The sequence below is a fragment of the Clytia hemisphaerica genome, unplaced genomic scaffold (assembly GCF_902728285.1).
Source record: "Clytia hemisphaerica strain Z4C2 unplaced genomic scaffold, Clytia hemisphaerica genome assembly, whole genome shotgun sequence".
In the NCBI taxonomy this organism is placed as follows: Eukaryota; Metazoa; Cnidaria; class Hydrozoa; order Leptothecata; family Clytiidae; genus Clytia; species Clytia hemisphaerica.
The window spans coordinates 1751096-1762507 of NW_027104020.1; the positions used below are offsets into that span (position 1 = coordinate 1751096).

At 35.3% G+C, this 11412-nt stretch overlaps 2 protein-coding genes across 2 annotated transcripts in view; both read right to left on the reverse strand.

Moving 5' to 3' along the window:
- Positions 1-11412, reverse strand: part of LOC136811513 (L-seryl-tRNA(Sec) kinase-like) — a 402790-nt gene that overhangs the window by 289442 nt on the left and 101936 nt on the right. The gene's annotated exons all lie outside the window — the stretch shown is intronic.
- On the reverse strand, positions 1735-11285 carry LOC136811486 (enolase-phosphatase E1-like). The gene is made up of 9 exons (XM_067068104.1): positions 10865-11285; positions 5535-6672; positions 5138-5240; positions 4343-4424; positions 4091-4161; positions 3694-3789; positions 2985-3125; positions 2532-2605; positions 1735-1823 (listed from the first exon to the last, which is right to left on the reverse strand). Exons 1-8 carry the CDS (start codon positions 11203-11205, stop codon positions 2553-2555), a joined length of 2025 nt encoding a protein of 674 aa, XP_066924205.1. The 5' UTR covers positions 11206-11285; the 3' UTR covers positions 1735-1823; positions 2532-2552.

The window sequence follows — 11412 nt, forward strand, 5'->3', positions numbered from 1 at the left end:
TTATCTAGCACTATCAGTAAGCATCAAAAAAAGCTAGTAATACGCAGGGAGAACGAGATTGCATTCTTTCCTGAACCTATTGTTCTCGTATTTCTGACAAATAGGAATTGAGAAGCGAATTCCATAACTGGAAGCCACATATATTCCAAACAGACATTTCACAGACAAGATTGTGAAATCAGACTAAAATTTTCCGCCAGATTTTTGAAAACACACGTGAGGTTTGTGTATTTTCTATAGAAGACCGTCATATTTGTTTATGTTAACATTGGCCAAACAGATTGCTTCTCATATCTAGTGTCTCCTTCGTTTATTGCTATGAATTGATCTGGTCAGCAATTTCAACAATGTTAGAGGAGTAAAACTACTCAGGTAGTCAAGCCGTAAACCTAGTTTTACAAAGCGCAAACCCAAGTTTTAAAGCATAAACCCAGGTTTTTTTGGATTTCCAAAGTCCCACTAAGGGTCGGAAAACCAGAAAATCTAATTTCAGTTTCAATAAGGGTAGGAGAAATATGAATTTTCAACTTTTTATTGCTGGAAAGATCGAAACTTGGTCAAAGTTGGTCAAATTAGTCCCAATTGGTCGTAAAATTCACAAAATGTTCATTTGTTTTCTCCTTTTTATTCCCGGTAAGGGTCCACAAAGGTCGAAAGTCAATAGCGGCACCCTCCCCCCGTCAGCTCGCAACCCTAGTACCCCCTCTGGGCCTACGAATAGGGAGGATGCACTTTATTCCGACCCTAAAGAGAACTCCGACTTAAGAGTAACCTAACAACGCAACACACTGAAGCTCTAATAAGTATATTTTCGTCCACGTCTTTAGAGCTTTAGCGTACTAGGCCAGAAAATACGCAATCTGTTATCAAGTCAATAATCAGGGGTGATCTGGCAAGGACATTTTGGATTTGACTTTGAACTACCAGAAAAATGTCTTTAGTAAATTTCAACATAACTATGGTTAAAAAAATTGTGATAAAAAATTAAAGGTAAAAATTAAAAATATCCTATCAGCAACATATTTTATTACATAGTGTACCCAGAAAATGGATTCTTTAACTCGAAATTGAATTTGGGTCTCACTCAGGATTTGAAAGGATCATTTGGATGATGCTGAGAGTGAGAATGGAAAAATGATTCTTATCTAAATTGCAACACAATTCTGATTGGTTTTCGACAGTTAATCAAGAGCTCGTTCAGCTAGCTACTGTTGGAAAGAGTAGAATTTTGAGTAAGATTTGTGGCGTTGTACCCACTAAAACGATCAAAATATTTTGAATTTTTTCTTTCAAAAAGTGAATTTCTCTCGTCTGGAAAGATTTTTAAAAAATTTGGACGCCTTGTCATTCCAAGTGTAAAGTTATTTGAGATGGTATCAAAAAATAGAAGTTACGCTGAATAACGATGAATAAAAAGTTTAGATCTGGAACTGAACATGGAGCTATTATGAAATCCATGAAGTACTTGATTAAAATATCAAATAACAAAATGCAAAAGGAGCTTGATACAAGCTGTAAAATTTTAATCTAACATCAATCCATCATTATATTTGCTAATCAGAATTAACAATAACTTTTCACTGCCATTGAGATGATATTTTTGATGCTTTTATATGCATTATGAATTGTGTTCACAAATAATTATAGAGTATTTATAGAGAATTTATGTGTTAGTGTTCGAACAATCGTCATACTTTTCAAAAAAACGATCACCATCACTTTCTGGCCATGTTGTTTGATTTGATCGTTCGTTCGGTCACGTGAAGATTGCGTGGTCAATTGAGCCGGCCGGTCAATCGTCGAGCAGACTTTCACAAGGCTTTCTATGAAATAAAACCATGAAAATTAAGATTCGAAGCTACTATTTATTACTCTCGGAATAGATACCAGAGCTTAAGATAAGAGCCAGAATTACCTATCACGGATCAACCCTAAATCTTGATAACGCAATACGAGAGGACATTAATTGGAATAACTAGAATTGATGGTGTGTCATGCAAAGAGCTTGGGGTTCAACTAACATTACCGAGATTGTTAGTGGCCATTGAAAGCAAATCGTATCTTGTACTTTAATGGGATAAACTTTCGCTGGGATTAAATTTCGCGGATTTCGCGGATGAAAATACGCGAAATTAAGTCTCAATGGAAATTTGGAAGGACCTCATCCGCGAAATATTTCTAAACAAAACTCAAAATATGTCAAATAAATACTATTTGTAATGGTTACTTGCATCAAAGAGGCGCTAATAATGTGTATTTTAACAACCAACATGTATGATTTGACAGTAAAAGCCACAAAATAGTGAAAATATTGCCACCCAATAGTGCCATCCGCAAAATTAAGTCCCCCCGAAATTTTTGAATTTCGCGGATAGCCCCGGCCGCGAAATTTAATCCCCGCGAAAGTTTATCCCATTAAAGTACTTAAAAAAGAACTGTTTGAAATTTATTTAGACTTATTTTAGATCCAGCTCTAGTTAAAAAAAGAGCCATGTCCTTCATCTACAAATGGATAATTTGATGATAGTTACCTTTTGAACATCATTCAGAGATCATGGGTTTTCCCAAACATCTTTCTGATCTTGTTTCTTCTTTCGACGCTTTTCTGAAAAAGGAATGTACATAATGTATAGCCTGGTCAAATAAACTAACTCATCTGGGAACATTGATTAGGGCTAGAATTAAGTCGGAGGAAAAGATATTCAGGGTAAAATTTGGTCACCTTAGGGAATTTAAATTTTGTCAATTTTCTGCGGCTGAGTTTACTAAGTTTAGAAATTTTCTACCCAGAAAAAAAATTTGAATTTGAATAAATCTAGTGCTAAATACAATTCTAAAAGATTTGAAAAAAGGTGCACAACTTATACACATTGAGTAGGGGGAGTAGCGGGTTTGAGATACCAAATTTCAGATCAATAATTCTGGTACTGGTCGAGTTTGAGAAACTTTTTATTCTCAAGCACAATGCATCATCGCTCACTCACCTCTTGCTTCTTTCAATATTTCTTTTTCTTTTTGTCTTTGTTCTTTAGAAACATTAGTTCGAATACCGAGTGCACCAGCAACCAGGTTACGTGCTACCATTCCGGTTGATTCTGGTCGTTTCTTGAAGGGAAGAAGTACCTCTAAAACAAGAAGTATATAAACAATCATTCATGTACTGTTATCATAAAAAGAGGTTTGGAGACAACCGTTATGAGGATGGGCGTACACAGAAATACAAACGCGTTTTTCTTTGAACACCGTCAACGGGACCCACAGTATAACTTGCTAAAATATCCATTGTTCACAGCATGGCATGTTTGAAAAGGAAATAACGTTACTTTTTTCTTCAAAACACCGAAAGTGCCAATATCGTGACAACCTGTACGCCCCCTTTTAATTTGACGCTGTGAAGTTTTCGAGTAAAGTATCTTAGTTATATGTTATAGTAATAATAATAATTCATAGGTTCTAAAAACAACAACGGGGTACATTCCGTTCAGTTTCAGCAGAAAAATGGTTTTTAAATTGTCGTTTTTTCGATAGTGGAATCAAAATGTAATTATGTTAGAAAATGCCCAAAAATATGAAAATACATCCCAGTGGCATCTCATGTTTTGAATACTGATACATTTGAATATATGAAAAAATAATGAAATTTAGAATTATAAAGCACGTTTTTCCAAGTCTTAAAAAATCTCACATGCTCACCTTTTAAGTCTCTTGCTTTACTTTTGGACGCTCTAGAACCGTTGACAACTTGTCGCATTTGTAGAACAGGAACGTATTGTTTTATCGCTGAATGAGCTGAAAGATGTTTCAAAAGTTTAGGTTACCTTACTAACGTTACTGTAGAATGCAACTTAGAACACTGACACTGAGTCATAGATTTGTTATTTTTTGAGAAGACGTTTTTACAGGCCAAAAATGGGAACTATTTGCGATTTCATTGTTATGTTATATGTATTAACTAGTTTAGGTATAAATTGATTTCTTTTTTTATGATTTTTGATGGCCAACAAAAATTATAAAAAAGAAATAAATTTATACCTCAACTATACATTAACAGCTCCTTCCCCAAGAAAAACTCTAAGGCAAAAATACATACCGGCAGATTGGCTTCCAAAGACTGCAAGTGCGTGTGTATCGTCCACCCAAGTCAAGTTGTAATCTTTGATTCTATTTTAGAAAAGTAATTCATAATTGATGTTCATAAAACTTTAGCTAAAACTTTAGATACAATTGAAATAATTTCTCTGTTGTTAAAAAGCTCGAGATAAAAAAGTAAGGATTTCTATAGTGATTTTATAAGTAAATTATTTTTCTAGAATGACATGAGAACCTATGAAATAGTCAATACCCAGCCGAATTCATTGCATTGAATATATCTTGGTTCTTCAAGTAGGGTGAAAAATCGAAGATCTCTACAATATGACCAAACTCTAAAAGAGGAAATAGAAAATTGGAAAAGAAAAGTGTGGAAAAAGAGCAAGTTACAAGAAATAGAAATTCACTAAATTGTAAGTAAGTTTAGACCTTTCAGGATTGACAAAGTTGTCAAATTCATATGAAAATCTGCCATTAAGAACATTTTCGAATTAGAAAGGTGATTCTTCATGTAATTCGAATGTAGGTAATTTATTCAAACGGAGGTTTTTTTCTCGACGCTCAATATTTTTTAGACTGCCTTAAAACAAACCAAGCAAATTCTCAGCAAAGTTTCTATCTCATATGGAGAGACAATTCCGAAAAACTCTGTCTGCAGTAGAGTGTCCACTTTTATTATTCGTTGGTAAAGCTTACCTAAATTGACATTACTTCAATTCAAAGGTACCTTTCATTTTTCACACTTAAGCACTCCTACACTTGTGTTTTTGATACTGTCGTTGAAAAGAATTTTACATGTACCTTATCGGGGAAAACTTCGTCGGGGAAAAGTGACGAAATTTTGGCCAAGTGAAGAATATTTTTCCCCGACGGAAATTTTCCCCAGCCTTAATCCGTTTACCAACTACCAGCAAGTGACAAATATTTTTCCCCGACGAAAATTTTCCCCGATGAAGTTTTCCCCGATAAGGTATCACAGTTATCAGCCTGTTATTTATAATGAGAAATTATATACAATAAATTGATCAAATCTCTATAAAACCGTTACCTCCTTGGTCTAATTCTATATTCTTGGTTGGCGTGAAGTTGAGGTAATCGATCCCTTCAGCATTCTCAATATTCGGTTTATCAATCCCTGTCAGCATGGATAGCTAGAAAAAAAATTCAAATAACAGGAAAATAATACCGACATTTTATCATGGTCTAGTGGATGAATCCACTAAAAGCCAATGATGGAATAAACCCCTAGTGGCTAGTTTTAGCCTGATGAAACAGAACACAAAAGACAATAGTGTTTAAGATACATTTTATAGACCTTACAGAACTTCACCTCTCAAAGAATTATATACGAATAGTGACAATATCTTGTAATAAAAAAAAAAGAATATGAAGAAAGAAGAAACAAAAAAGGAAAATTTGATAAATACAAAATTGAAGAGCCGAACCTCTTTTTTCATATCTTCGCTGAGACATTCTCCATCCTCAGTCCAATTGGCATCCCAATCATCCAAAGTATCATCTCCTTCTTGTTCCTCTGCTCCCTGGTCGTTGACAATCTCCTTCTTCCCAGGGAGAGATTTCTCATCTATACCATTAACTACTGGTTCGATCTCCACAACTTTCTTGCTTTTGTCTGTATCTTTATTTTCCTTTTCATGATTATTTTGCTTTTTCAGTTTTTTACCTTTCTTTGATTTTGATTTTGAGGGTCTGACACTTTCATCTTTTTTCACCATATTTGACGTCTTTTTCTTTTTCGATGGTTTAGCATCAAGTTCTTTATCTATTGTGGTGATTTCACTACCGTGTGTCTCTTTCTTGGATTCTAAAATTTCAATTTCAGCTTCTTTCTTAGTCTCCATTACTGGTTTTTGCGTGGATTTAATTTCCTTTGTAACTTTGTCATCTAGATCTTCCACCTTATCATTGCAAGGAGCTTGCTCAACTTCAGTGGTAGGTTTATTATCAGTGTCTGGTTTAACTTCAGGCAGATTTTGTGATGCAACTTCAGTTTGAGTGGATTTCAAACTAGCAGCAGAATCAATGTTGAATTCCTTTTTTCGATCGTAGATTTTAATTGCTGTAATCATCTGCATTGCATTCTCGATTGCTAGATTAACAATATTATTTGCAATTCCTGGCAGAACTCTTTCTTGTCTTACTATAACTTCTACTTTTGGAATTTTTCTTTTTGGCTTTTTATGCTGTGCGTTTTCTCTTAAATTCTGGTAGGTATCAGAGATGATACTCTGTGATAGCCTTTCTGCTAAACATTTTGCACAATCCAGAATTAATTTTGTATTTTTAACATGTTCAGTGTTTATTGTATTTTCATTGGATATTTTTCTTTTGAGAGGTTCCTTTTCATTCAAATTGTGTTCCTTATTTGAGCTAGATAGTAACTCTTGTTCAGATGATTCAAATTTCTTGTCATTTTTCAGATCTTTCTGTTTTCGAACTTTCTTTTTTTGGTTGCTATCATCAGTTGGTTTATTGTGTTTGTTTTTATCCTCCGCGATAGGAGATCCATTTCTTCGATGTCTTGGTACATAGATTGCTTGATCGGGCTTCTTTTTGACATTTCTAAAAAGATGAAAAATATTTTTGATTTGTATTGGAATGCTCTCTGGTAAATTCATCTATAACTCTGCTTTTTACAATCAAATCAAAGTCCTACACTGATTTCATTGTAAATAATAATTTGTTGAAAAAGAAAGCATTATTATTTATATTTATTGTTATTATTGTGCAGCGTTAAAACAGTTTGGCACGTCCTTGAAATTGTATGAGCTTTCCAACGGTTTTTCCGTACCCTGCGTGAATGCGATAAGATTTCTTAGGTATAATGTGTTAATTTGACCTTTAAATCAAAATTTGTCTAAAGAGGAATCTGAACGACAACTTCATTTATTTACTTCAATAATCTTGAAATATGCAAGAAATAAATTACCAACAAAATTAGAATTTTATCTATCTAATTTTCTCAATGAAATACACAGGGTATTTAGTCACTAATTTAGTCACTTTAGTTTTCTAATTGGTCAGCCCCGGTGACCCTTCAAATCCCTTTCACGATTTTTTTCTTTGTTTAAGACTCAACTTATAATTTCGTTTTCGGACGAAATCAATCCATGGGATTGATGAATCGACAGATGAAACTGAAGAAACAAAAATCGAGGACGAAGAATTTCTCCATGACAAAATTATTGGTCGGCGGCTCCATCTGAGGAATATAAAGATTACAGAGACGCAGCGGATCGGGAAATTTACGAAAGAAAGAGAAGATAAAGCGAGATACCAACCAATTAATGTCACATTTACGAACGAAGAGGACAAGAACACAGTATTGCAAGCAATATCAAAAGAAAAAGGCTTTCCTTACCAAGTGACAGAGGATTTGACCAAAAATGAAAGACAGATAATTAAAGAATGGTGTAAGGAAGCCGAAAAATGAATGCTAAAATCAAGGAAGACAACACAAAATGGAAAGTCCGGGGGAGCCCGCGAAAAAAACTCTATTTCAAAAAGATCATTGTAAAAAGTACGAGCGGTTTATAGAGGCCCATGTGTCTTCACGGTGGCCTGCAAACCTGTAAAGCTTTATTATTATGATTGAATTTTTTTTGTTTATTCAATAAATTGAAAGAAGCTATTGCATTGTAAATAAATAGAGAGTGTAAAAGAAAGTTTTTTATGATTGGTTTTGAAGCTTTCTTGTCTGGAACGGTCTGGAACGTCCAAGTGTGGCGTAACATAAACTTAGAATCGTCATAACTTTTGATTGAGTTATCGAAACTGGACGGAATTTCCTAAGCAGCTTCCTCAATATAAAATGCCCCTATTCATTCACATTATACTAGGTTCAACACTCCATTTAAATCAATCTGAATCAATTGACTATTCTTTTCAACTGATTACTAGACAGCTAACCGTGCCCCGGGAGAGGCACTTAGGCAAATTTGGGTACGGGACGTGCCGCTTGTCAGGGTTCCTTTATTTAGGATGTTCTGAAGATGTCTGACAGGTTCCCAAATTTACTAATTTTTAAGATGTGTATCTGACAGGGTCGATTTTTTATTATTTTGGACAATTTTCAGGGTGGAAAACAGAAAATCTTTCAAATTTTCGTCCACTTTAATTTTCAGGGCGAAAATGGGAAAAATTTTCAATTTTTTGTTCTGACAAGGGTCCCTATTTTGCCAAAAATTCATATCTGACAGAGTCCAGTTTTCAAACTCCAGCGGTACGTCCCCGTCTGCCGTCAAGGTCAATGCCCCCCGGAACCGTGCACACTCAACTATAAAGGAGGGGCGGCCTTGACTGGAGAAAAAAATAAATAAACTCCAAGGATGAAATAATCTATCACATCTCTGTTTGCTTTAAACAAATTCAACTTTGTGTTTAACTTTCTTTTTTGTCTGAAGTTCAACCAAAATGAGCTTTTCAACCTCTTTGGCTTTAATCGAATTAGGTTTCTTGATTGTACTTCCTTCTAATCGTTTTAAGCTTACTTGGCTGACCTTCCAGCGCAGCTGGTTTATTTTCCATTGTAAGGCGCTGTGGTATTTTGGTCATTAACCTTGGTTGCTGCACAGACGACTAAGGTTCGATTCTCACTCGCAACAGTTCACTTGGCAAGTGATCGAACCTGTAAAAACTTGACTGTAAAGTATCCCCTGGATATCCGGTTTATAGCTAGTGCTGTACTTACCTATGCTATACCATAACAATCCAAAATTTCTCTTAACAAACAAATGCTTATTTTGAGAAATGATTGGTTATTAAGGTCAATTACATCATTGATCATAATTTCAAGTTTTAACAAATCAAATTGATTTGATTGTTAAGGGAATTTTTGGATTGTTATATATAGGTGGAGGGAAACTTGCATACTGTCAACTGCTCTAACTTGGGACTATCTGACAAAACATGGAACGGCAATTCGGCCACCATTTCACTGAACCTCCAAAGTCATTTGATTTGAGTTAATGAACGGTGTATTAAAAATATACACGATTTCTCTTTCGCATCGAGTAGGCTTTTAAATCAAAATATGAGAAAAATCTGTAGTGGAACACACGCAAGTGTCTGGAACGAAGAAGAACAAATTAATGGCAAAGCGATGGAGCGTTGAACATCACTTGCGTGGCAAGTTGCATGGCAAGTTGCACATTTGTTATTAGTTAATCCCATTGTGCGATAGGTAGTTAGGTGGCGGGCGTTCTCTAATTCTCCAATCGGCATCCGGTCATTTTGACTGAAAACAAAAAAGTTAAAAAGGGCTTGCTATCAGTGAAAGTTCTCGTGACATGTTATGAGAGAAAGTATGATTGATAAACTTGGTGGACAATTTTTTTGTCAAACAGATTTAACAGTAAGTGAAAATACAGGCCAGATATCAACAGTCCAATGTTTAGACCAATCGCCCCAAGTTAGAGCAGTTGATGGTAGCCCTCAAATGAATGACATGCATAATTATGTTTGATATCATTATTAAACTTGAGGTTACTGTAAATGTCCATGAGAAATGTCTGAATTCCCCCCTTCTTGAAATTTATGACCTTGCATGATTTTTATTATCCAACCCACCCTGTTTCATTTACCTGTGATTCTGTCGGCGAGTAACTCGCCAAAATTACTCGCACAGCAAATATGAGATTCTAAAATGGTAGGGCAGTTAGTCACACTAGCGTCCTGCCGAAATGCGTATATCAAAGATTAATGCGGGAAAGCGCTGTATTGTTTTCCGTGAGAGTGGGTAACTTGCATCAGTGGAGGCTAACATGCATAGCCCTCAAATGAATGACCCGTCTGGTCATTAAAATACAAAGTTAAATCAAAACAAAAATGGTAGACTAGAGCTGCGAGCGGAGCTGAATATAGTTTATTTCAATGACCAGCCAGGTCATTCATTTTAGGGCTATGCATGTTAGCCTCCACTGATGCAAGTTACCCACTCTCACGGTACTTGACTCGCCGCAACCATAAAAACTACCGTAAGTTGGTCTAATCTCGACATCCGTCTTCTAACTTCGACACCCTTCTTTAGAGATAGGAATAATATGAAAATTAGAATCGGTGATTGAAAAATGATTTATCCTCCCTTACCACTAAGGAAAGAAAAATGATTGCAACCTATTTTAATTTTCAGCAGTCGAATTTAGACAAGGGGTATCAACATTAGACCAATTGACGGTAATTTGAAGATCAACTTCTCAAGAAAAAGATCTACGGGGGAGAAGAAACCCACCTAGGTCCGTTCCACGCACCGCCGGACAGGCTATTTCCCGGAAATTTTGTCAGACCTCAAACACTGACCCATTTACATGTGTGGAATTACTTTTACTTTAGCGTATAAACAAGGCCTTAGAAATCGAAGTGCTGTTGTCTCTGGAATTGAATGACAATATTTGGTTGGTTGATATTCTGGCTGCTGCACGTTTGCGATCAGTCATTTTGTCTCGATTTAAGTTTTAATTAATTGTCTTGGGAACTCGAACTTGATTCAGGTAAACTCTCATTCTTGTTGTTGCAAATACATCCTGTAGAAGACTGATATTGTTTTTTCTGAAAGCTTGATTTTCTAGTGTGACTAACTGTAGGGTAGAGCTGGAAGCGGAGCTGGGTAGTTCCTTTGTTTTGAAATTTTGCTGCTTTGATTGGTAAGTCATTTGATGGCTATGATGCAAGTTTCCCTCCACCGATGCAAGTTTATACCCGACTTCACGGCTTCACGGTAGTTATTCAATCAGGAATCAATCTTAAACAACTTTACCTTGGTGATGACATTGTTCTTTGAAAATGAGGTGAATGGATGGATTTTGTGTGTCCTCTTCTTCGTTTTATGCTGTTTTTGCTAAGTTTTCTGTTAGTAATGGTAAAAATCACAACTCTCCTTTGGAAAGATTTACCAATAGATACAGAGGTTAATTCTGGAATAGTTTCAATGCATTTATGTATGAGAAATCTTCCTCTCGGATTTGTTGGTAAAAATAATATTACAGTACTATTCGGAGTAGAAAATGTTTTTATGCGAAAAAGAAATTGTTCACCAACACCAATGATTGTCTTGCAAAACTGCTCTTCCTGAAGAGTAAGAGCTCCAAAATCACACATCAATGGATGAAATGATGAAAACAGCTTCTTAAATATCACAAGCCATTGCTTTGTAATTTCCTTCTTCGATATTTTGCTGAAAAAAAAACAATAATAGTTTATAATTTTACAAAAAATTAACAATTTTTTTTCAATAAAGCGACGCCATTTTGATTATAGATCAAAACAAATCTGGGAGGTAGTCGAGGAAAGAAAATCGTGGAATTT

What these genes read in the sequence shown, in the direction of transcription:
- LOC136811486 (XM_067068104.1), bottom strand. Translation starts at nt 11,205, where the DNA reads ATGTGTGATTTTGGAGCTCTTACTCTTCAGGAAGAGCAGTTTTGCAAG. An exon ending in CTTTGGAAGCCAATCTGCCG is followed by an intron (nt 3,790 to 4,090) that starts GTATGTATTTTT and finishes AACATCTTTCAG; the next exon opens with CTCATTCAGCGATAAAACAA. An exon ending in AATATTGAAAGAAGCAAGAG is followed by an intron (nt 2,606 to 2,984) that starts GTGAGTGAGCGA and finishes TTCCTTTTTCAG; the next exon opens with AAAAGCGTCGAAAGAAGAAA.